Source organism: Pleurodeles waltl, chromosome 5 (assembly GCF_031143425.1).
Source record: "Pleurodeles waltl isolate 20211129_DDA chromosome 5, aPleWal1.hap1.20221129, whole genome shotgun sequence".
NCBI classification, from domain to species: Eukaryota; Metazoa; Chordata; class Amphibia; order Caudata; family Salamandridae; genus Pleurodeles; species Pleurodeles waltl.
This window is the reverse complement of record NC_090444.1, coordinates 79043238-79070660: the sequence shown is the minus strand read 5'-3', so window position 1 is coordinate 79070660 and position 27423 is coordinate 79043238. Positions and strand designations below refer to the sequence as shown.

At 41.2% G+C, this 27423-nt stretch overlaps 1 protein-coding gene across 10 annotated transcripts in view; it reads left to right on the top strand.

The window, feature by feature from the left end:
• AGBL5 (AGBL carboxypeptidase 5) overlaps window positions 1-27423 on the top strand; it is a 358598-nt gene that overhangs the window by 221667 nt on the left and 109508 nt on the right. For all 10 annotated transcript variants that reach the window (XR_011203584.1, XR_011203583.1, XM_069233618.1 and 7 more), the window contains one exon: window positions 16238-16447. Coding sequence is in view for 8 of the 10 variants with exons in the window: in XM_069233618.1 (XP_069089719.1) it covers window positions 16238-16447 (210 nt within the window). In the remaining 2 variants the exon portion in view is untranslated. The remainder of the gene's footprint in view (window positions 1-16237; window positions 16448-27423) is intronic.

The window sequence follows — 27423 nt, the reverse complement described above, 5'->3', positions numbered from 1 at the left end:
AATACTGACTGCCAGTTTCATCGTTTTCCACTTGAGGATATTTGCAACATCGGACTTGAATATTCAGATTTTCCTCAATGTATCTGGCACAAGGACTGTATTCAATGGTGTTGAGAGGTGAAATGCACAGTGTTTGGATACAGTGACATCTTGCACTCACCCACCCACATGCAACTGCCTTAGAAGCCATATTAATTGTTTCTGAATTCACATTTCAGAAGTTAATGCTCCTAGGTTTTGAGTATCTTGTTTAGATAAGTGCCTTGTAAGAGTGCGCACAGTTTGTTTTCTTGGTTTTTATTTCTGGATACAATCCTTTTCTATATTATTCAAAAGGCAGTTGGAGGGGTATTTTTGTTTGCCTTAGTGCACAGTTTCTTCTGACTAGTTGTATCTCCAAAAAGCATGTTCAGCCTTGACTAGGATTTAAATGTGATCCCTATTATTTTGCTACTTAATCAACATTCCATCGGATTTTTTTTATTTTCGTTGACACAAAGGTTTTTTTGCCTCATGTGTTCGTCTCTGGGGCAAAGGTGAGAGATTTTTTTTTTAGCTTGTCTGTCAGCGTCAGTGCTGGTAGATGGGGGCTTGAAATTGCTTGATGAGATGCACAAAGATGGTGCCTTGGATCAATACAGAATGGTGACACACCTCAAAAAGTGACTGTCAAGCAAAAGATGACACACTGACCACTAGTATTGCACTAGTGAGCAAAAACTATTTTAGTCACCAGTCTAAAAAATACTAAATACAAGCATAAATCTTCTAAAAAAAGAAATACATATCATTAACCTCTGTATCTGTTGTGTCTGACCGGGCATGTTTTCTACTTAGGATCTATTATTGAGGAACTTAAAGGTCATAAAACAAGCTTCTTAGTAAATAAAATAGCATAACGTATGTTTAATAAATAGGAAGGTGGGTGTCATATTTTACAAGTGCACTTTTCAGATAAAGTTCACAGTAATTGCAGTAGTGTAACTGTGGGTGCTAAAGTTACATCAGAAAGGTTGCATAGCGATGAAGATTCCTGAATGTTGCTGAGTATTGGTGAAATCCATCTCTCTGGTCAATTCCTGCCTTCACAGTTTCAGTTGCAGTGCTTCTTAGTGGGGTGATGTCTCATGAGGAAGGTGAGGAGAGTGGAAGGTGAGGCACAGTCTAGGACCATAGCTGCTCTTGCTCCCTCTCCAACCTTCCTTCCCAGTTCCAAGAGCACCCACATGTCTTTGTCATCATAGCTTTCATGTCTTCAAGCTAAGAAGCTCGTATTGTCTATGATGTCACTTGAAAGCAGAGGTAGAAAAAAGCTCTGTTGTTGATAGCAACTCCTTAGCAGTCTGGCCCCGAAAAATTATACAAATGTTACCAGACTTGCAGGTAGAGTAACTTTAATAATCTACTCGACCTAACTGTAACGTACTTAACCCTGTAAAGAGGTCTCAAATTATGTGATCCTAGGCAAATATTTTATTTTGCAGTCTTGCCTTTTTCTTCACTCTCACGAGTGCACCTTCAAATATGTAAGCTTAGGATTTCTGATGTACAAAAAACCTTGTTTGTTTGATTAACTAGACTAAATGTTTGCTCCATGTCTAATAAGAAACTAGCCCACATATAGGGGACATACGATCCATGACTTGCCTCTTAGTTTACTAATAGCATTGGCATCAGGGCAGGAATGTTTCTCAGTTTGTTTAAACACTCTCTTTTAATAAATATATCACTAAAGCATGATGTGGCAGCACACTGTCATTTACAGACAGTACATTTCCAAGAAATGTCCAAAAAAATTCCACTAACTTGCAGCTTTGCTGATTAAACTATATAGTGTGTTAACAATAATCTGTGAGAATTGGGTTTCAGAAAACCTATTTATCGTTTGCAAATCACCAAGCAAAGTGTTGTGATTTGTTTTCATCTTCTAAATATGTTTTTCATCACACAAAAAATGGGCTTTCACAACTACTGAAATATATTTCACACACATTTTAATACTCTTTGTACAGGAAATCAGAGAGTTTGCCTTACAAAATACTGGAACTTTGCAGTCAGAAGGAAAATTAATTGTAAGACAAACTGACTTTTGACCTCTGTCACTAAACACAGAGCTAATGTGACAAAATCACAAGATTCAAAGGCATCTTTATTGCTCCTGCATTTTCCCTCTGAACAGAACACCTGTTTTTTGTCAACTCACTAGAAGGGGCTAGTAGGTCCTAAAATTAGCTCAACCTGATTAAATAAGGCTCGCCATAGTGAGTGGGTGAGAAGAATTTTCGAGGCCTGGCAATATTATATTCTGTATGGTCCCCAAATTCTTTCTAAGCTTGTGGATCAAGGGCACATGATGAGCTGCACCAAATGACAATTTTCAACCTCCTCCTGCCTCCCTTTGGCTTCTTTCCTCTAAAATGTTTTAAACAAATAACATCCTTCCCTCCTTTCCATAATATATTTAGGGGAAACGAAGTGCTCTAGCTACCTCTTATCCTCTACCCCTAGGTAACACCGTATGCTGTCCACCCTACATTTTACCAAAGAAATCCCTGGCACTCTGACTCCCTCTCATACTTCCCCCTAGGATTTACCTCTCAGGACTGTGGTTTCTGCTCTTCATGGATGAAAGGAGAGCAGGCACTTACCTGAAGTACTGTCTGTGTAGAGAGACCCATAGTGAGAAATTCCACGTCTCCCGTGGGTCTGCACAGACCCATGGCAGGAAAGGGAGACGTTATTCTGAAAAGCGGGAGCCTCACTTGTTTTCTTAAGTAAGAGAAATGAAAAATAAAATGTATTTCTCTGTTCTGTTGCTCTTATGTTAGAAGAGTGAGTAGCTGTATTTCAAATGCATGTTATGGATAGTGGGCTTGGAAATCTTCATACAGAATACATCTGTATCGTGTATGAGGCAGAGCTCTCAGTCAGCTTTCATTTTAATTGTGTGGGAGGAGGCCTGTTAGGGCAGACTGCAGGTTGTTGTAGGCTAAAAAGGAAAAGGTATTTGTAATATTTTCAGAGGTTTGTAAGCACACAGTGACTCTTGCATTTACAGTAACTTGTGACTTTCTGTCTAGTAGTGCACTGCTGACAATTTCTCATTAACCCTCCATTCTAGTCCGCCAAGTGTTTTTGCTCATCTGCCTGCTATGTCTTTTGTTGTAGCTTGCTTTTCACTCAAAGATGGGCTATGACACAAGCCTTCCTTATCATGATTTTAGACTGCTGGAAGTCTTGATTTTTTTTTGTCCAGTAGTATGAACGGACTTAATATTTCAAGGCGCTCACTGTTAGAAAGGGACCTTATCAGTTGTTGCTTCTAGTTTGCAGATTTAGGCATTAAACCTTATGATACATCTCAACACTGGTTACCATACTAAACATACACCACTTGGCTGCTGTTGTGAAGGTTTAGGAAAATGACTAAGTTCACACCTTTGGCTAGAATGTATCAAGCTGAAATCTCAAATGTGTCCATGTAAAATGTCTGACCTGCTTATAGTGTGATTAAAATATTGGTTTATAATTAATTTGTAATACATTCAATGTTTGTCAGAGGAATGTCTGTATGGTAGCTCCTGTATCTTAGCTCCTGATTTCTATTTCCTGTCCGCATCTTTCTCTTGATGATCCATTCTCAATCCTTTGTTGCTTTGCACGCCTCACCTCTTATGCTCAGCAGTGTTGTCGGTCGTATATCTCTCCATCTTTGGTGACCTTATTTTGAGCAACTGAATTGAAATTTAAGGAAATAAAATGCTTCAGCATCCATGAACATGTACTTTGTGCCTATCCTTTTGTTCATTTCCTTTGTCTACATTGTTTGCATTGTCTACATCGACTGACTCCATATGTTGTCTCATTCGTTCCTTGTTGCAAAAAGACATAGAAAAGTGGCAGCTTTTACTGATGAGCCCCTTTTCTTGCTTGCTGGAATATTTGTCTCATTAATGCCTCATGTAAAAGAGGCCCATGACTTAGCGCTATCTTCTAATGTGTTTGCATGTGACACCCTAGACATGCAGAATACCATGTAGCAACTAGAAAGAATCACGTGAAGTATTTAACTTTCAGGTGTCCATCAGGTGTTTTTGGGTTCACAATTTTCAAGCTTGCTTTACTGTAGATTGTTGTTAGTGCCAGTCCCCCCCCCCCCTTTCACTTTCCTAGCCACCAGTCACGCATCAGCTCCATATTTTAGCTTGCGTGACTATTATTGCCAATCCAAAATTACCAATTTTATATTGATAAACATGTCTTGACATGGCTGTTCATTAGAATGAAAGCATCTGTTTTAAAGTGTATTCTGTTACCTACAGGATAAAGAGTAGGTATGTGGTATCACACTGGAAATGCTGGGCTCTTCACACGTAGCATGAACCCAGTTGCACTATAGTTACGGAGACAATTACAGAATGCTAGTCCATCACCAGTCTTACCTACTCCCAGCAAGGTATTTACAAAGAACAGATCCAGTGGTGTGAAAGGCCTACCTAGATGGCAGCCAGTAGCTGAGGATTGCCAGTGCACAGGCCATGTGAAATAGTAACATTAGTGCCAGCTAGAAAGCTCTCTGCTTGGAGGGCAGTCTGATAAGCATTTTTGTGTTGAACAAATGTTTGGAGGATTATCGTCTAACCACTGCCATGATTCCATGGCTAGCACTTTCAGAGAATCACGCTGTTTTGGAGACTAGCTAGGTGAGTTTCAGACAAGCCTGGATAACACGGTGATATGTGCACTCTGTGGTGGTGGTGGGGATTTCCAGGGAAGCAGACGGCATACACAAGTAAATCCCTCAAAGTTGAAAAGGAAGAACTGAAGCCGAGGCCTGGAACAGGTTGGAAGAGGTTGTGGTCTGGTAACGACGCCTGCAAAGGGAAACTATAAGATAATACTACAACAAAGGGGTGCAAGGGAAACGATAGACAAATTATCATAAATGATAGTGTGTATGCTCCTTTCATAGTGATCTCACTGTGAGGTCAAAGGATCTTAGCAGAAAGGAAGGAGCAGATTAATCTTAGAGTTCGGCGAGGCACCCAGCAGCTCCTGTGTAGAAAGAGCGCTGTGTGGTTCTCTGTGCTAGAGACACAAACCTCAGAACCTTAACTGGCACCCTTGGTAGCAATGACAATCACAATTCTAATGTAAACACACAAGAAGACAAAGGGGTGTAGTGGAGGGAACACAGGAACAGGGCTCAGAGAAAAGTAGGACCGAAAAAAGAGTGGGGTCAGGACTGTAATACACAGAATATAAAGCATGGAGTTTACAGGAGAGATCAGGAAGAGTGCAGACGACCAGAAACAGTGACTATCACAGAAACAGAGAGCCAGGTTAACAAGGGATAGAAATCTAATCAAAACACTAGCCAGGAGACTAAACACCAAGAACACAGCGAAGCAGCAGGAGACTCAACAACCAAGTCAGTTGCGAGCCTCTGCCCCCACTAGCTCAAATAGCAGGCGGCTCAAGAATAAAGTATAGGTAAATGCAGAGAGCGGGCCAGGTGTAAGGAATACACTTGCTGCAGGGAATCAGGGAACCACCACTGAAGGGAAGGCTGAACTGGAACCTCGAAAGGGGAAGATCAGCAAAGCCAGGAGGCAAAAGGCTGCAAACAGGAAAGCCAGGAACAGATTACAGATCTGAGCCAAGAGAGAGAGGGGTCCAGACTGTAGATATAAATGTCTCTTGTTAACTGTAGGATTCTGTAGCCAAGCTAGTGAACAGAGAATAACCATGACATAATCTAGGAGGGTATGATGACACAGGAAACTACAAGGACCCTAAGGCATTTGGGAAATTGGACAAGAATCTGGACTGGATGGTGAAGAGTAATTTAAGTATGCCAAATGTGGATTTGTGGTTGTATGAAATTAGAGAATTAGTTTAAGGAGTAAGAATCCACCTATAATAATAATAATCTCAGCCCTTCTTAGGGTGAAACACAAAAGTCACTAAATAAACCAGTCTACCCCCCCCCCCCCCCCCCCCCCCCCCACTACTAGCTATGGCACAACATAGTCAGGCTTAACTTAAGGGCAATGTGTAAAGTATTTAAGCAGTTCTCACATAGTAATAAAGGGAAAACACAACACAAGAAAAATGTCAAATCAATGTAAAAAAGTATTGTAACATTTATTGATTGCAATGACAGCAAAAATCCACTAAGTAGAACCAGAGATATTAATTTTTCAATGTTTAATTAAGCTCATACTAAAAATAACCAAGCGCCAACCACAGGCATCCGGTCATGCTAGACCAAGTCAAAGGTTAAGTCTAACCATGATGCATTGCTGTCAAACACAGCGACCAGGTTTGTCTGGTGAAAAGTTTACCTTCTAACTTAGACACTTTAATGGAGAAAAGTGGTCATTCACAAGTCATCAGAATGGCAGGATGCATCCTAAATCCAAAGCGGAGCTTGATGGTGGGCTGCTGAATTGCAGGGTCCAGGTGCCGTTATCGATGAAGAAGGGAAAGGCTCAGATCAGGGAAAGTCTGCACCTACGAATGCTTTTGCATTCAGACTTAGAAACTTTTCCGGATCTCCTTCAGCGGGACAAACCGGCAAGTTGAGGCCAACCAGTGATTTGACAGCTTCAGCAGCAACCCCAGTCTATATCGATTATCCTGGTAGAAAGTTGGTAGAACGTTTTTAAGTTCTAGCTCTTGCAGTTAGAGCAGAAGTGCACACTCTAACACCAGCCAAGGATCCAGAGGCTGGGTGGGCACCATTTGGGTGTTAGGACTCACTCCAGTAAAGGGCAGCGTCAGGGCCCAGGGCAGATCCACTGGAAATGGTCAGCTGGGCAGGCTTCTGGAAGATTGTTTTGTCCCTCTAGCTCAAACATGTCAGCCAGCTGACCATTGTAATCCTTTCTGGGGGCCCTGGTTTGAAGGCAAGCAAACCCTGTCTCCAGACAGCAGGGCAGACCTTCTTATTCCTCACAGGTCCAGGTGTGTTCTGAAGAGACGTTTATGGGGGTCTACTTTGATGCGCAGTGCCAGCCTGTGGCTGGAGGGCAATCCTTTGTCCACCTCTAAACCAGTTTTAACAAATTCTTCTCCTCTCACTGGGCTCAGAAACCAGCCTGACTAGAGAAACAAAAGGAAGACATGCCAGGGTGTGACCATTATCTGCCAGTGACGAGGTAGGCATCCTTGAAGCTGAAGAAGGGACCACCCTCACTCCAAAACAAAAACCATTTGTCCACTGTCTGGAAGCAACACATCTCACCAGAGGGGATCCATCAGGGTCAGGTGACACTGGCAGGAAAGCCATTTGGTTTTAGGCAGGACAATGACACTTTCTAACAGTGTAATTTCAAAAATAATAATATAAAATCGGACTTTACCACCAAGGTTGATTTTAAATTACCATTAAAAAGAGCCCTTGAATCATCTCGCTAGTTAATCCCAAGCTGAATGTTGCACATATTAAATGTAATTGTGTACATCAGTATTAACCTACGGGAGAACTAGCCTCCAAAATGACTTTGGAGATTATTCACTTTCAGTACATATAAAACATTTAATATACATGTCCTACTTTCAAATATCATGCACCCTGCCCTACGAGCTTTTAATGCCCAGTTTAGGACTTATTACTACTTATAGGGAAGGCTTTAGACCTGCAAAAAGATTATTTTGCCTGTTCTAAATGGCAGTTTAAAGACTAAGCAGGCTGCAGTGGCTGGCCTGGAAGCATGTTTTACAGTGCTGCTGTAGTGGGTAGCACGATGAGTGCTGCAGCCCGCTAGTAGCATTTAATTTACTGGCCCTGGTTACAGGTAATACCTCAAACTACAGACTTAGAAGTTAATTAAATGTGCCAAATAGGTGTATTCCAATGTTACTATTTTTAAAAAGGAGGAGCACATGTACTTTAACACTGATTAGCAGGAGTAAAGCACGCAGAACTCTAAAGTAAGCAAAAATAGATTACTGCAAAAAGGTCAAAAGATTTGGGGTGACTGTGCATGAAAGGGCAGATTTCCAACACGTATATTGTTCTATAGTGATGTAAAGGCTGAGTTCCACAGGGCCCTTCTTCGCGACTCCGAGAGGCAGGATGGTAGAATCCTGACCGATACCCTCGATGATGGTAGTGAAGATATCTATTTCTGGAGTGTAGCAATAACCCTGAAGCAAGGTGCCCAACACTAAACCCTGCCTCCAGAGGCACATGAACAGAACTACTTAGAAAAAAGGAGAATCGTTAAAGACCCACATTTTCAGGCCCTTGTGACAAATCGGATGATTAAGGTGGGAGGATTGAGAAAGAGCTTTGCCCCATACTAGCCCTTTTAAAATGGAAATATGAAAATTTGTGGAGTGCAAAGATCACCCATGAAGCTAGAGAACATTTGTTAAAAGCCCTTCTTCAAAATGGCTCTGACAGGGAGGCCTTAAAACGGGATATTGTGCTAAAGTAAGAAGCATGGCTGGACTTCAACATTTTCTTAACACTTAGACAAATTTAGGAATGAATGTTGGACTGTCACAGACTCTCCGTCACTGTTCGGATTCTGCTTTTGAGCTTATCAACTCTTTCAATATACGTTCTTGTTCAATACTTAATGAAAAACCATTTCCCAGTAATGTTGCTCACAATCTTTTTAACTTTCCTCACCCTGGCCCCCCTGGCCAAAACAAGACCGTGCTTTAAACTTTAATGACCGGGAGTATAATGTAAGCGTGAGGATTACATGGTAGGATTACAGTATCCGGTATAATAAATGATATAGCGTTCCCTATGGTTGATGTCCAAAAGGAGAATTGGGTCCTTTGTGTCCCAAATTACTGTGTGTCAGAATGATGCATGGTATATGTATAGGATAGAATAGTACAGAATAGCACTAAGCTGCAAAACGTTTGTAAGAGATCGTAACAGTTTCCATGTCTCACCCTACACACCTGATCTCTTTGACATATAAGAGCCGCCAGCCGTATGCAAGAATTGAAGGGTTGATTATACTTTGACGTTGCAGTCGGCCAACACAGGACGATTATGTTCAAACCAGTTTAAAAACCTGTTGTGATATATGTTCACAGTAAAACATTGCAAAACAGAAGCCGGGGCTGCTCGTAGTTTAAAGTACCTTGATTCTAGGGGTACAGATGCAAACAGATTCCAAGCAGAACCAATTGTTTTGAACACCTCAGTAAACGTCAACAACTTTACAATACATTATAAAATGACTGAAAACAAGCAAACTGGTACAAAATATTTACTGCTCTGTGAAGTTCTCAAGTGATCACGCAATGAAAAGTTAAAAATAATATAATGTGTTGAAAAAAGGCCAATGGAACAATATCAATTCATCAGTTGTTAAAATCACAATCACAGTTAGTGACAGTGAAGGGAACAATCCAAAATATTGTTCCAGTTGCCCATTTGTCTACACCGTTCAGGCCTACTTCGTTATTGCAAAAAGAACAAGGTGGGTCCCAGGCTCACCATGCCATTGGAACCAAGCTATACCTGACTGAAGATACCTAACTAGGGCAAAACTGGTCCTAGATAGCTTGTGTTCTGAGTCAGGGAGTTTAGGTTGGACTGTTCCCATGAGGAGCTGGGTCAAGACTGATTATGCAGCAGCAGTCCCTCCTCGCCCACCAGGAATGATTTGACAGACTTGCCCTAAGTTTCAGGGGGCCTTAAAACCATGACTCCCCAGGCCACGTTTCTCATTATTTTAAAGCACTCTGAACTGGAACTCGTGCTCTTCATCTCGGGAGTGCTGGGACTCCTACTGATTAATGCTCTGACTACATCTTGTGGCCTATAGAGGTGAAAGGCTCTTGGCACCTTTATCACTGAAAAAAAAATATTTAGTTGAAACTATTTTTTGACAATAATTATTTATGAACTCTGTAATGCTTCTTACCAATAATGCATTTAAATATAGTACATTGGTTTAATGTTGAATGCAAACATGTAACTCCTGTTTCATTCATGTCAACCCTTGACAAAGTCAATAGGCTTGCCTAATACATCTTATTTTGGTGACCCCTTGACAAAGCCAATAGCCTGCTTCATATACTCCAAAAATGTCTTAATGAAGGAGGCACCCCAACATAATTCTTCAAATACAGGTTCTTTGAATACCAAATCTTAGATGTATTATTCATATGCATAAATGGTATGGATAATATGTTTTCGTCAGACCATAATATATTCAATTTGTTCAGAGCATAATTCACTCACAGCCTACTCCAATACACAGACATCGATTATAGATAAATATTGCATCCAAATTATTCCATCAACCTATAGAAATGTCAACAACTGGTTCCTCGTTAGATACAGTTCGCAGGTAGAAATATCCAGTTGTAGAGACTTCAACTATTTTGAGTCATCACAGGTATAAATCAGAAGTAATGCCAACCGACACGTGTTTCACGAATCCTATAGTGTCATCAGGGTTGAAATAAAGATAACAAAAAAGTTTTATAAGCAGAAGGAATCCCTATGTGACATGAAGTTATTCAATTTGAGTCATACGCTATCCATTGGAAATTAGATAAGCAGGTGAAGAAATTACAGTCCAATTGAAGCGAAACATAACAAAGTTCAACACATGTACTCCCCAAATCATAAATACAAATTACAAAATATATCCGATCCATACTAGTGAAAATTCAATACATACATTATCAGTACAATCATTGCGCCCATATCGAAATGTAAAATAGATCACTAAACACATTCAGACTCATCCTTCCTGTTTTATTCAATTTAAAGATTTGCTCGCCTAGCTACTTCAATTGTGTATACCCTCTCAGTTGATACATCCTGTCCATAATGTGAAAATTCAATACACACATTTCCAGTACAGTCTATACGGTATAAACCGTTGTAATTATTGCTTCACCATATCAAAATGTAAAGTGGATCACTATTAAAGATTAACTTGCCTAGATACTACAATTGTAAACCCTCTCTCAAATATTGATTACAGTTTTTAAAGCATTCCCTCACGGTGGGTTGTAATTACGTACAATGCATCAGTGTCTTCAGTTTCTTTAAAAGAATACAAAGAATAAATATCCGGTCCATAAAAAGTCAGGTGGGAGATCCTTTTACTCCATTATAATGACTGCAGTATAGACAATCCTGATAAAGCTGTGCCGCTGGAAGGATTTCACAAATTTCAACAGCAGTACAACAGTGTATCTCATCCCTTAAATTTTCCACAGTGAAACAACCAAAGTCCAAACAAAGAAATTATTTGAAATCAAATAACGCCATTAAGCACAATAATAATTACAACAAGTAACAAACACCACAAAAGTTGTGACACTCACTGTTCATTGGTACTACAAGAAAAGAAACCCCCCCCCCCCCCCAAAAAAAAAAAACTGTGAAAAAACATAAAAGAAAAACATGCATATTTCCCTCATACAGCTAGCCATACCTTTCCACGTAGTAAACTGTCAGTTGTAATATTCCTCAAACAATTTCAGTTATTTGAAAAGACCCACAATCAGGACTTCACATCACCGTCAATAAAAAACACGAATCCAGTCAAACATAAACAACACACTAAATTCCTCAAACCAATCCTTAATACTAGAAACTCACCCTATGCACACTCAGCGTCTACGCGCAGCAGACAGAGGAAGGGGGAACAGAAACTCTCTTCGCTAGGTTTAAATTTGCCAATTAACCCATTACAATGCACATAGCCTCCCTCCCGTTCAGTTCTACCTTTAAACATCTAGACTGTCATCCTACTTCAGACCTAACCAGCAAATATAAATGACACAAATAATTATAATTGCTTATGGTAGGCCCACATCACTCCATATGTTCCAAATAAAAGTATCTATCAAAATGTATTGGCAGAAGCTATGAAAAGTAGTGCCAAACAGAACTAAAACAACAAAAAGGAAATAAATTAAAATCGCACTATTCCGTTCAGTCCTAACCCCCCTTGACACACCGCTAGTGTTGCATAATATTACCACTTGATGCTATAGATCAGGCTAACTCTCAATGAAATATCTCCTCTCCTACCACGAACACTCAACTCACCCAATTTTATGTCTCCTTCTCATCAGGCATATAACGGGTATATGACAATGTGACACAAACAGATACATGAATAAAAAATATAAACATAATAAAACAAATAAAAACAATTTACTGCTGTCAGCCTACATCTCCAGATGTCGTTCCGTTTACTCGAACCCCTAAATCATTTTCAGCTACATCTTAGTTTAACATCCAGAGATGTTCCAACATCACATATCCATCTAAATTATCCATATCACTTGCCTAGTTTACTTTTTTATTCATAGGCCTGCTTTATAGATGTGGTTACCCTTTGGCAAAGCCAGTAAGGCTGCCTTATATGTAATGACACCCCTATAAAGTGATGTTACATCTGGTATAGTTTACGGATATTGTAATTGTGGTTCAGTCCCCAATAGGGGTGAAATATGATTTAAGGGTGTCTCAAAGGGTATTTTCACCTTCTTGATGTATAGATCTATAAATTATTCCATAGTATGTTATAGTTTGGATCATTTTCCTTGTGAAAGAAAAATAACTGGCTGGACAATCATTTGAGTGTTTTAGTTGTGTGCTAGCGAATTGGGATTGCTAGTCCATACCACCTCCGCGAAGTAGGCCATGGACTGCCCTGCCTGGCTACCCCGAGAGATTCAAGTGTTAGTCAGGTCATGGGTCTCCATTAAGGAGACAGTTGAGGACCGATGACTTGCGAAAGGCTCACAACCAATACCCCTATTTTGTAGAGGCCCGATTTAAGGTTTCGTGGGCTGGATACCAAACTTCTAGTGTGGGGAGAGGCCCACATCGCTGCCATCCCAGCTGGTACTGCCTGCCACATTCAAAGTTTTCTGCGTTCTTTTTGCCAGTAGTGCTTACCTCGATACTGTGGGAGTATTTTCAGTAATAGTGCTCAGTGTCGGTTGGCACGCCATGTTATGGCAGCATGGCCTGCTAGTTATCATTTTTTTTGTTTTTCAAAAACAAACAAAAAATTAGGAGGTTATTTAAAAAAAGATGCTTCCATTGCACCTAACTGCCTGTTTCTTTCTCTCTTGTCTGTGGCCCGCATGCTGGTTTTGGGCATGTTATGACATCATTGGAAGCCCGCCCCAAAATAAGAGCGGTCTTCTGGTGTTGTGGGCATAGTGGCCTTGTGCAGGCTAGCCTGCCATGGAGATATTTCTGACTGTGAAGCTGGCTGAGGCTCTTCCATCAGGAATGAAGTTTTTTGTCCGCCGATAAATAGGGTGTGGCAAGCGGGATCTGAAAAGACTGCGTCCTCGCACTGTTTCTCATTACCACCTACCTTATCCTAGCAGCATCTCGAGCAGTGGCAACTTCCTGGTGCTTCATCATTGCTCCAGTGTTTGTGAGATAGTGCTCAGTGCAGTCAGTCAGGGCCTACAGCTAGCCTACTTCATGCCACCTGCATCTCTTGGTCTTGTGATGGCAAGTGACCTTTCATGTCCAATTCAGAGGCACCAGACTGTGGTGCAGTATGTGCAACACTTCTACAAGGGTGTAGGACTCCACCAACACACCAGTGCAAAGGGTCATCAGGTCTCCACCTTTACAGTGCCTAGCTTCCAAGCATTAATTTAGTTTATATCAACATCCCCCATTTTTTCCCATTCCTATGGCTGCAGTTACGTTGTATACTAGCGTGAAGTGATTTGCAGATCCCATTGTTAAACGTATGATTTAATGGGTGTTCATACAAGGAGCACATACATCAGTTCCTAGTGGTTCGATATGTGGCCAGGCATCACTGTCGCCTTTTTTTTTTTTTTTTTTTTAATAACCCTTGCACTGCTTTAAGTAAGGTATGAGTTTATCACCTGTATGATTTGTAAGAGAAGACATTGGGTGATAGTTTTAAATGTATTAATATCATGAATCCCCATGTGTAGCCAAATAACAGCAGGAGACTAGCAGAAGTGGAAGTTGGTGTAGATAGATGGAGAATTGGGTAACAGATCCTGACAGCTTCTGTCCTGAGTATAAAGATTCACCTACCTGCTTGGCACAGCGCTGCATCAGAGCCAAAGGTTAGAAAAGGCCGCAAAATGTTTGGGTAATGGGTCTGATTTGTTAAACTTTCCCAGTAAAATAGGCCGCTAATGTGAAGCTTCTAAAGGAGAACATCCACCATCCAAAGGCAAGTGGGAGACAACAGTAATTTAAGGTCAGTGCTGGGTTTTTTTTTCACAGGAAAGAGCAATTAGGTTTCCTTTGTTCACAACCACCAATGCGGAGAATTGTAGAGGATCGTGTGCAATCAACTTTTAAAACCAGAAAGATCCTAGTTTTACTGTCAGTGAGCTATGTAAAGAACCAGTGCTGACTACTGTTACCAAATGTAATGGTATTCCATTCACTAAACTCAGAAGGATGAAAGTCTGATATGGCTTTACCAGCATTTAAACCTATGACCGGGTCACAGCAGATGTAAGTAGCAGACGTTTAACACACTGAGTTACCTTGCCAGCTATTAAAAAAAAAAACGAAGCAATAACATTTTTAAAAATAATCTTTTACTTATCCGATCGATTCATGCACCACATTTATGTGTCTCACCAACCTTGTATAACACAAATACAGACAAGTTTCTGATTGGTTGAAAGTCTTATTCAGACTCTACATCTGTTCATCAAAGATAAAAATGCTCGACTACTTTCAAACAACCCAGAATTTGTTGAACCATACCTTGTCTCTCAATCAGCATGTGTTTTAAAAATGCGCAAGAGTTAGGCAGTAAGGCACACAGGATTTTGGGACTTATTCTATTCAAATTTTCCAGCAGCGGCCTTGGTCCTTGACTCAATATCGTCGTCTTCTGGGCACTGTACTTAAAAATCTGAAACATAGTGTGTGAATTGTGTAATCCCCACTTGAGGTACACAATCATGTAGATTAAGGCTCATTCCTCCAAGTAATGTACACCACTCAGTTGCTTCCAAGCTACATTTGCACTTTATAAACAGCAGTACAAAGTGATAAATCATCATAAAAGTTCCTGTATAAGACCATTCACCAAAATATATATACAAAAAAAAGATCCAGTGATGTTCAGGTAAGACACTTGTATCCTTATATGCATTCACACTCGGCCATAATGAAGATAATGTAAAGAACCATTGCCAAGGAACTTATATTAACACTGGATTTCCTGCTCCCTCTGTTTAATATCAGAGTGTTGATGATCATACAATATTCTGCACCTGAGCTTCAGACATCACAGTGGCTGCTTACTAAATTGGTGACAAACCAGAGAATGAAACTTGTAAATAAATTGCCCTGCTTGATTAACAGATATTGGCATCATTTAGTTACTCCTTCACTGGGTTCGGATTATGACTGTGGCTGTATTATTAATGTTTCTAGATTTTGTGAAATAAGTTTGACAGGTAACAGTTCTGAATGGCTGATAGCCAAAGAGGCATCAAACTCATTGTGAGCAAGCAGAGGCATTTGCTCGCCTCTCGCCCGCTGCTCTCAGCCTGCGTGGTGCTAGTATTTTAAAATGTCACTTTTGTATTTAGCTCATCTTCAGTAAACAGTCTGAAGCACGGTCCTTGCACTTCAAGATCCTAGTTTGCAAAACACTGCTGTTATGATGTGTTAGATGCGCTTTTGCTTGGAATTTGTGAAGCCAAAAAAGGATGTTCTTTCTTGAAACTTGGCCCCCACCAGCAGCATTTTGTTGTGACTTGATTTTAGCGTGGAATGAGTAAACAGGAGCTGTGTTTGTTTCTTGTTGTATTCACGTAATCTGGAAGTATTAGTTTTCTGCTACACGTTAATACCTGTACTGGGTGCTTACCTGTTGTAGAATGGAAAAACGATGGGTGGACATTGCCATCTAGTAAACGTCATCACTTTGTCCGAGAGAAGAACTCACTTAAGGCAGTTTCTCAATCGGAAATGACACCGTCTTTCCTACAGACGTGGTTGTCCCCTGCACCCCTCCTTGTAGCAGTTGTTTGGGTTTTGTATCAACCAACCATAGTAATGTATCATGGACTAGCAGTTCCCACCATTATATATAAAATACTTGACTGTTACGAGCTACTGCGGCACGCTGCTAACATACTAAAGAAGATCATTGGTTAGTGATGTGATGTTGGTTTTGGGAGGAGGGCTTCTGAACATTTTCTTCATTTGGCCGCATTCTGATGCTTGAACATTTTCATTAACTTTTAGAAACGAGAGCCCAGGAGAAGCGGCGGCAGCACCATCAGTCCCTACTGCGAGCCTCTGTTGGCAGTCCCAGCAGAAGTATCCCAAGCTCCTACGCACCCTCACCTCAGCTTTCCCAGTCCATCACCGCAGGCTTTGCACGAAGCCCTACTCAACGGTCTCAGTCCTCAGCCCTCGGCAGATGCTCGCTCCCAGCCTCTCTCAGCATGTCAGGTTTGTATCCAATCCAACCTCCTAGTCTTTCTAAGCTCATTCCCTCGCTGCAATCAATGGCAAAGCCAAGCCTTCTAAATAAGGCCTTGACCAAAAGACTCTCTCCTTTACTTCACCCTGGCATGCCCTCTCTGGGTTTCCTGAGTGAGAAGACCAGCAGACTTGGCAGAGACGCTCCTGCTGTTAGCCATCGCAGAAAGGCTAAGCTAGTCTAGTCCATTCTGTTGATCAGTAGCTGCAGAACAGACGGACGACTTACACCCTCATCTTGGATTCAAGATGGCTGTGTTGATGTTGTTGAGAGCAAACCTCCTCGGAAGCAATCATTAGATTTGATGGAAAAGGTGGCTCACCTACCTCTTGCAAGCGGGGGGTATTTGAACACCTCTTGTTGCACAGTTAAAGGATTGCGCCTCAAAACACACTGTATATACTATTGTGATCTAGCGCACAAACTGTTTTGTTACATGTTTATTGTACAAAGAAGTATTTCTGAAAGGTGAACGTTGTCATATGTATTTAAAGAAATCAGTGGAAAATTTTGAGTAATATTATTCTAGAGTGCAGCTTATTGTGCATTACAGCGGTTGCTATTCCCAAAGACTATTTTCCTCTTTTTATTTTTTATAGTTTCTGTATATAATTAATTTGATTTGATTTATAATTATAAAGTTATGCCATTACTGATGTTCATTTAGGCTGAAGCTTTAGCTTCTGGCCCGTTACATTATTGCTTATACGTCTACATATTTTTTTACTCTTTGGAACATGTTTTTAATCACACACACTATGTGAATCTTTTTTCAATATCAGGGGCCCTTCTTGGCCTGATAAACTTGTATTCCCTCAGTAGTTCAGATGGGAAGGTGATTTCAGTATTGTAAATGTTTTTTTTCGGATTAATTGTTTGTTTTTACTTATGTTGCCAGTAGTTACCTGTGGGTGCTTTGTTACTCCAGAGACAGCTGCTCAAGGACAGCAGTTAGGGATCCCTTCCAGTAGCCTGGGAAAGAGTCAGGACTGTCTGTTTCTCTGCCTGTGATAGAATATGTGCATCATAATGTTTCTGATGATTTTTTGTGCCTTAAGGGATGGCGCCAGGGGAGGACGATGGCGGTCTGAATGAGAGAGGTACGAGGGTGTCAGCCAAAGGTTCATTTTCTGGTATAAGTTGTTATTCATGGTTACTAAGTCTGAGTTTGTTCCATTGTGCTGGAAAAGTGTATATTGTTGGATTCAGGTCTTGTGTTTATACTGGTAATGCATATGTATACTTGGGGGTAAGTGAGAAGATAAATAATTGTGACGGGCTAAAAGGGGCCAAGGGCAGTTTGTGGGAGAGGAGGAGATAAGGACCTGGGATGCAGTGGAGCCCCAAGGTGGCAATGCAGTTGCTGGTCCTCATGCAGCAACGCCCATATGCCTTTGCCTGGCTCCTAATGTTGTGAATGTAAGTGCAGTGAAATGTACAGCTATATTTAATAGGGACAGGGCAATTGAATCAATGCTCACACTAATGGTTATTTTGACACTCTTACTTACTGGCGTCTGTTTGTTGGTCATTAGTTGTCATGCACTTTATTTTTGTTTGTGTTAGCAATTGTGTGTGCATATATACATATTAGTGTATGGAATGATATTTACTTGATATTTACAAAGCATGCAAGCGTATTTGTTTAAAAAAAAAAAATACATCTTTCAAAGTAGGTGGATATCATCTTTTTTGGCAGCAGCAACTAATAGTATGTTGTTGTAAGAAGAAAGTTCATTATGACCTCTGGTGTGTTTCCTTATCGGTGTGTTTCATGTTGTTGTGGTTGATGTTTTGGGTATGTTGCTCTAAGGTTTAGTGATGCTTTGATATCTTCCACCCCTTTTCTTCACAAATATTTTATTAATGCCAATTTCTTTATAATCCACTTCCATGGAAGTGCCATCCAGTAAGAAATAGTGTTGTTGTTTCACCAAATTAAAATGGGACATTCAGATCTAGGATTCAATTTAGTGTGGATTATTTTCCTTTCACCTGAACAATTCTGACGTGAAAAAATCTGAGGAAGCCTTTGTTATTTGGCAGTGAAAGAATTCAACTGTTTACAAATATTTCACCATTAAAGGTTTTGCTTTAAATTTGGAATACAATAGTTTCTGCTTGTAAAGACTTGTGTGGCGTCTTCTGTTTGTAGTACCGTGTATTGAATTGCATATAATTGATTGTGCCAGTCCATGGAGATTGCATGTAGAAGCATCATTTTAGAAATCATTGCTAGTCACAGATATCCCTCTGTGACATATGGCAACTTTTCAGCTTGTGTACAATTTCACCAAACTCCCTTTGGAGTTGGAGTTTAATGGGCAGTAATTATACTCTTTATCTGCAAGTTAGTTATTCACTGGTGCATTTTTCAAACTTATTTTTTTCTCTGTCCTCTTTATAAGGCCACTCAGTGGAGATTTCTTGCTGGTTCTTCTGTGAGATTTTTATCTTAGTGAGTTTGGGGTTTTGGTCTTTGCTATGCAGAAGAGAAGACATTTCAGTAAGAAATGGGTATGCTGGGAATTGGTAGCCTGGACTTCTTAGCTTATTAAAAAATAGTTTTGATGGCAATGTTTCAGCAATTGATGAAACAAACAAAACTTTTATGATTTTATTGATATTTAATCTTCTAGTTGTCGTTGCTAATATTATATCTACAAAAATGTTTGCAGGTAAAACTGGTCATTGCATCCATTGTAAAGTTAAATAGGAAAAAAGAAAACGCTAAAAGCAGAATATGTTCATATGTTAAGATTCTATATGAGACTGGCTAGTAAAACATTTACCAGTTTCATTCTACGCAATAAAAAAGAGAGAAATGATCTCCCTAAAGCATTTAATGGTTACACGTGGAGTTGTTTAGTCTGCAGCTAGAGTAGGTTTTCTGCTTTTGCATTGAGGTGGAGCTATGGGTGTTCTCATGGGAGGGACATTATGCAGGCCATTGCTGAAGTAGTTTAATATCCACATAATTGGTGTGTGCCTATTGACAAATCTTCCCAATGTTTTTTGCACCCAGTGGTGCACCCAGACTGAATACCAAAAATGCAAATTTATTGAGAAGCCCCTCCAAATATCGCTGTATTATATGGGTTTTTAGGTGCAGGAATTTGTCTCCATGCAAAACCTATTTTCCAGGTGGAGAAATAAAAGTTAAAGGTACTCCTTAACCCTAACTTCGATTTTCTTAAAAGACATCCTCATCATCAAAGCTCCAGGCAACTTCAAAGGCTGGGGCCAAGCTTCCTCCTCCTCTACTTCCCAGAATCCAGCTTTCCACTTCAGTGCCTTGGGCTAGCTTTGTTTGTACAAGTTTTCATGTGCACACATTCAGCTTCAAGACCACAGTGTTGCCGTCACTGTCTGCGACTGATGTCGGGACGTGTTGAAATGAAATGAGCCTGAGACTGTTCTCTTGTGTCACATATAATCCTTTAATGGTGAGAGACAGAAGATAAGAAACCTTTAAGAGTGACACTTATTTGGCTGTCTGTCTTTCAAAGCCACCAGTGCTGCCTTGTGCATCTGAAATGACTTTAATATTCTGACATGGTAAGATAAATATTGCCAAAGGCTGTTTCAGGCATTGAAGGAATTAATCCCTTCCGCAACATGCCAGACTAGACCCACATCTTTGTTTGAGAATGGCACCTCTCCAACCAGGCCATTTAAGAATACTGCATTCCTTGGCCAGCCCTATCATGCAGCAGAAGAATACACCTTATAATTCCAAAATTATATTGATCGAAATTGTTTTTTTGTGGAACATTTACTGCCTCCACCTGTGGATTCAGTTGAACTAGCATAGAACAGAACTAGTAGATTATATATCATTGAGTAGTGCTCCAGCCCAAGTCGCTACCCAGTTTCATAAAACTCCCGCCTTTCAGGATGAAGGTAAACATCCATTCCTGTAACAAAGAGCATTCAAATTTACCTCCTGCCTCTTAGGCAGAAAGTCAACTATTTACCAGTGTTATTACGTCCTCTGAAATCCTGGATGGTGGATTACTTGTTTTTAGTAGGTCGCTATTAATTAATTTGATAGTTAGTGAGACAGCGGATTTTCAGCCTTTTACAATGCTTGCTTACACGGTTACCTGAATTAGTTGATTTAATGGTAGTATGCCTTCAGCTGTAGAACATTCAATTGTGTTACAAAAATATGTTTAGTATGCTGTACCAGTCACACAAAAATATTTTGATTGCTGCAACGACACGTTGTGCAAACTGTATGTGGTATGAAGTTGGTGCTTGTTGCATATATTGCCATCAGATGAAGGTAAACCAATAATCTCTAATTCAAGAGCTGCTTCAAAAAGGAGGGCTAGATCTGTGGTACGTTTGGGTATCTGTGGCAAAGTACACACTTTCATGATAACCTTTCTTCTAGATAGCTTTCATAGAGCCACTTGCATTTACTCAAGCTCCATGAGAAAGCTTTACTAGTGGAAAATATATTTGAATAGATTATTAAAGCTAAAGGGATCCTGGTGTACTTGTCAATATTACCGGTGTCTGACTACACATGGTAACTACTGGAAATTGTATACATTTTGTACAATCCTGTTTTTGTACATTCCTTTTTTGTAAATTACACAAAATAGGAATTCTCTGCTTGTTTTTAGAAACTACATTGTTTGGATAATGCCACTCCCAGTAAAATTCTCATACCTCTGAATCTGTGCAAGCATATGAGTCTGTGAAGACCCTTGGTGTGGGATGTTTAACCTCTCGACACTGGTTCAGCATATGAGTCTGAAGACTCTCGGTGCGGGATGTTTAACCTCTCGACACTGGCTCTTCATACGGGCATATGAGTCTGTGAAGACCCTTGGTGCGGGATGTTTAACCTCTCGACACTGGCTCCTCATATGGGCATATGAGTCTGTGAATACCCTTATTGCGGGATGTTTAACCTCTCGACACTGGTTCTTCATACGGGCATATGAGTCTGTGAAGACCCTTGGTGCGGGATGTTTAACCTCTCAACACTGGTTCTTCACACGGGCATATAAATCTATGAAGACCCTCGGTGCAGGATGTTTAACATCTCGACACTGGCTCTTCATACGGGCATATGAGTCTGTGAAGACCCTTGGTGCGGGATGTTTAACATCTCGACACTGGTTCTTCATATGGGCATCTTCCTTTGATCCACTGCTATTTACTAAAGCTCCATAAGGAAACCTTACTAATGAAAAATATCTTTCAGTACGCTACTAAAGCTAGAGGGATCCTGAAGGCTTACTAAGAATGATAAATAATGGATATGTTTTTGACTGTTTTGGATCCATCAACGAGGTTGCAGAACCGTCAGCCATGTGCGTTTAGGAGCAATATCAAGTTGCAGAGAAAGTGGTCTTCTGAATTCCTTGCCACCTGGCTAACAACTCCCAAATCTCCTTTGCTTCACTATGGTATGTGCTGTATGAATGCAGCTTAAATGCATTTACAATAAGCATGGGCATTTTAGACCTCCTTCAATTGCATTACATATCCTTGATTAGCTAGCAGGATTTCCAATTTTTATGTTTATGGTAAACACGTTTGTATAGTCACACTACGTGTCCCTGAAATGTCTCCCTATTCCCCTGGCTAGCGATACAGAGGTTGCAAGTATAAAGGGTGTTCGATCTATTAGTTTGAAACTGTCAACTTTCATTGTTTCACTGAAATCTACTTTCTCAAACTTGTCTTTACTTTTGCCACTATAACTTGTGCTGTTCTGTTATTTTTCACTGTTGTAGTACTCGTCTAACCTGGTTGTTTCTTGCCTGAGGCCCACATCTTTTTCCTGATTGTGACAATTACCTTCTGACTGTGTTCATATTGTCCACGTCTTTTGATAATGTAAAATAAACTTTCCTCTGTATTTTACTCTATTGTTCTCTGCTGCTTTTTGTTGACTCCTTCATTTCTGTGTATGGGCATATTTTTCCACCCCAAAAAAATGATTACAAAGGTCAGTCACAGAGAATCTGCTCCCCGTCATTGGATTTCGGAAATTAGGAGAAGCTTCCCGACTGTTAGTCCACTTGTGCAGCTTTGTCACCCATAGAAATTCTGTAAAGGAAATATTTTTAAAATACTTTTTAAATAAATGCTTTTGAATAACCTAGACATTTTAACTAAAATAAATGGCAATTCCTATTGCATGTTTGGCTGAAATGTGACAGCTGATCAAAAATTATACTACAAATAACCAGTTCAAGAAACATTGTTTTTGCTTCTTCTTAACACGATGGTTTAGAGTGCTTTTAACTTTTCATATTTAATTTTTGTAAAGTGAAACTCATCTAGGCTGTATCACATGTGGATGTAAACAGTTAGTTTATTATGCAGTCACATGTTTATGCATTGCTACTGTGTCTTGGTTTCGTCTTTGGTGTCTGGATTTGGGACCATTTGCACCTTTTCCACCTTGAAACAGAATCTTTGCTCTGAGAAATCTGCCGGCAAGTAATGCATTTGTGACCCGCTAGAATTTTGATGTGTCCACTGCAATTTGCCTTCCCGCCCCTCGTGTGTAGTGCACAGAAAAAACGTAATCTTCCACCACCTGCTTTTGACATCATATGATTGTGTTGGTTGTTATTAATGTCAGAGACTCATTTTTTCTACACCTTCCCAAATGAGTCTCTTGACCCACACTCCACTTTACATGTCAAAGCTTATGATCAACATTCTCTTCTGCATTTTTTTTTCTCACTGTATTTTAATATGCTATGCTTCAGTTCCAACAGAACCGTGCTGTTCTTTGTGATGGATCCTCTGGTAATATGATCATTTACTGTTTGCAGAGTGTTTCTCTTTCAGCTTTGGGATTTAACCCTCTGGTGCTAATGCTTTTACCTTCTAATAGATACTTCTACCTGCAGATTCTCCGCCTTTTGAATATCCAAGGAGAAAGAGTGGATCCGGAACATTTTCAATAGCTCTCCCACATTGGTAGGGTGCACCGTCTCCATTTCAGCTCTGCATGTGGCACTGCATGTCGTCACTGAAGTCCTCACTGAAGTCCTCAAACACCCCGTTGTCGTACTGATGTCAGTTCCCTTTTTGTCCACACCATTGATGTGATCTGGAGCTTTTCAACTGACCTCATTATTTATTGGATGTTTTCTCAATTTCTTTATTTGATTAGGTGTAGTGTTCTTCGTTATGTCGCTGCCAAAAGAATCCAGATTGAAGCTGTGTTGAGTGCGACAGCCAGATGCCCTTCACACACCTTCATAGTATCTGTCTGTGCTGTCAGGGATCCGACCACAACATCAGTGCCTATGACTGCTGTCAGAAAATGCGTCTTGATGCACTGAAAGCAGATGCAGCCCTTCCATTGGGGCTAAGGGGCCACGCCTTTTGCCCCTCAAGAAGAGTGTCTGTCAGGCTGAGCAAAGGTCAGACCTGACAGACACTCTTCTTCTTCAGGTCAGGCAGCCAGGAGTTAGACATGCGCGATTTGCGCAGGCTCCTAGCTCCCTGAGCTGAACTTTCCTGGGCCACAGAGGTCACTGCTCCTATGGGCGTGACCTCCTCCGCTCAGCAAAGGTCCTCGAGGCCCTCCTTCTCGGTGGTGAGGGAAAGCGTCACCCATTGATTCCTACCTGAATGCTTCAGGTTTAAGCCCTGAAGCGCCCAGGGCGAGTGTCAATCAGTGACACCTCGTCACAGAGTTCGGTGGGGTCAGAAGTCTCACTAACCCCATCCCACTCTGTGACGAAGTTGGGACTGCTGCCTTACCTCAGTGGCTGACCTAAGGTCAGCCACTGAGGGAAGGGAGCAGTCCGATCCCTCCTGGTACCCCGAGCCAGATATGAGGGTGGGTGGGTGGGTGGGTGTGTGTTTTTAAAATTAATGTTTTGTGTGTGTGTGTATGTTTGAAATATTTGATAATGAGTGCTGTGAATGGATGTGTGTGTGTGTGAATTAATGAATGAGTGTACGCACGCCCCACCTCCCCTCCCTTCTAAATTTACCGACCGCCTCTAACTGAAAGAGCACAAGGCCAAGATTTTATGGCCAGAGAGCAAGGGATGAAAATTGACACCAAAAATCTTGTCCAGGGACCAAATCTCCATCACTTGACTTGAAACCATCGAAGAGAAAGCATAGGAAGAAAAGATGCCGTAAATCCTAATGTCGGTCTTCCAGGAGCAAATCTCCGACAGCTCCATCTTCATCCTTTCCAGCATCAGTTCAAGAACAGCCAGAAGAAGAGAAAAACCTTGTATCTTGCTCCATCTGACTGGGCCCTGGCTCCAGGCAAGGTTCCTCCTGTGGCGCTGAATCCAAGGCCCCAGTTTGCACACCTGCATGAGTTTCCAAAATTTGGGACGGATCTATCTCTTTTCTTGAACGCCATATTCAATATTTTTGACAGAGCAATGGTCCCCTCTGGTGCACCGACTGGCTATATGAAACAGTTGGCATATTCTTTAGGAGGCTTTCTGGTGCCTTACCAGCAGGCACCATTTGCACCCTTCCTTCTGCGTCCTTTTTTCCCCAGGCACCTGGGCACCTACAGACCTGATGCCAGTGACATCAATATTGACGCTTAAGTCAACTCTTGTGTTTTTTCTAACTTCATCACCTTTGGATCACAACAGATCGCCGCCACAAACCTGACACTTACGGAGCCACAAACAAAGCCTTAAAACCACAAACCAGAGAATCACTATCAACAGTCATTGCCTCTTATGACTTATCACTCCAGAAGAGAGGCACAGAGGGTGGTTGAGGAAGAGAGTTTCTTCTTTGGGGAACAGAACCCCAAGATGACATTCCCTGTGTAGGAGGTGAGGAATACCTTTTAATGGTACCATGGATTTTAAAGGTCCATAGGAGGGAAGTAGTCTGGACGCTTCTTCGAAGTGGGAACTTCCCTCTCCAACTGATTTTCCTCTACCTGAATTAACCTCTCATCATGCTGTGGTGAGAAAAGCAGCAGAGATGCTTGTCCTTCAAGTCCTATCTTTGGAGGTTAAATAAAATATTCTAACAGAATAGGCAAATAGCTCAACGTTTTAAACCTGCACCTGGTGGCCCAGATTTCATGTTGGCACATCCTTCACCAGATAGCCTAGTTGTGTTAGCATTGTGCTCCCAGCACATTTCCACATACACCATCTGCTCGTGAATATAAGAAGACTGAGCAACAATGCAAAACAATGTGTTTTCAGCTGGCAGTATGGTTGTCAAATCTAACAAAGCAACATGCCTTATGGGGTGATATTTACACGCCTCTTAAGACTCTGCTCAAGCTCTCATTCTGGGTCTTTCGAATGAGTTTCAAGATCACTTTAAGGAGCTCATACATGATGGCCAGGCCGCTGCAGAGCAGGTCATACAATCTGGGCGTGACACTGCAGATTCAATGGCTAGAGCTATGGGGACTTCATTTTTCCAAAGAAGACATGCCTGGTTGGGGAAATCAGGCTTCTCTGAAGATGTCCAGACAACACTCAAGGACTTGCCAATGGCTCTCGTCTCTTTGGCACTAAGGCAGACTCCACACGAGATTCAAGGACAGTAAGGCCACAGCTAGATCCCTTGGTCTTCAAACCCAATCCAAAGATTACTGTCAATTAATGACGTTTTTAGGAATCAGTAGAAGTTTTGCCTACAATAATCTTCTCAGCAGGCAAAATCTCTCTACAGACAATGCAGTGGGTATGGCAGAAGAAAGCAATGTGCCTTATCCCCCTTCCCCCTCCCCCTTCTTCCTCTTCTTTGCTAGCCACGGAAGCAGCTCCTGTTGGATCACAGGCTATTCGTTGCAGGTCCGGTATCCTCTTTTCCACAAATATTGAAGACTAACCTGCAGAACTTTAGGTTTTACAGATTATGAAAAGGGGGTATGCCCTGCCCTTCTGACCATCTCCTCCTCTCTTCCAGTGCTTAATTTGTAAATAAAAGCGTGCCGGTGCCCAAAGCCCTCCTCTTAAACATGCAGCTGCTGCATTCAAATATGCAAATACGGATTACTGAGGCAGCATAATCCTGAAGCCATCTCGGGCCTCCTCAATCCATTTAAAGCCACTCCCTGCCCCTTCAGCTCACTCTTGCAGCTTTCTGCTTTCTCCCATTGTGACGGTTTTTCGTTTTTCTTTTCCTCCGTCTTTCCTATTTGTGTCTTTTGCTTGCAGTAAATGTTTGAGGCAGAAAATTAGGTGCTGGCCCTCAAAAATAAATGCTGCTGCCCTGCACCAGAAACCACAAACACAAATTAAGCACTGCTCTCATCCCTGCTAGACCAGTGTTACTTCCACAAGACCATCTGCACATCCTTCAACAGGAGGTTCAATCCTTACTACAAAAAGGAGCAATGGAGTTGGTTCCAGTGAAAGAACAGGGTCAAGGATTTTATTGTTATTACTTCTTGATCCTCAAAAAGGATGGCAGTCTCTGGCCAATCCTAGACCTCAGGATTTAGAACTGGATCCTCAAAAAGGAAAAGTTGCAAATGATGTCCGTAGCTCAGGTTCTGCTTGCACTGGAAGCAGAAGATGGTCTCTGTCGATCTGCAGGATACTCATTTCTAAATCCCTATCCTGCAGTATCACAGGAAGTATTCACACTTTACGATCAGGTCTGAACATTACCAATTCACAGTCCTTCTGTGTGGGCTCACTTCCGCACCTCGAGTCTTCACGTAGCTGATGGCAGTGGTTGCGGATCATTTCTAACACTCCGGAATTTCGGTATTCCCTTACCTTGGTAGCTGGCTAATCAAGACCAGCTAACCAGAGCTGGTGTCTCGCCGCTTGTAGGCAACAACCCAGTTGCTTTTTGATCAACATACCCAAATTTCACCTGGTGCTTTCTTAGCATGTCCTGTTCATCAAGCTTATCATCCTTCTCAGGGGATTCAAGGCATCCCAACTGTGATTCCGGTGTTTTAGTATGGAGCGATCATCCCAGTCCTTGACGGTCTTAT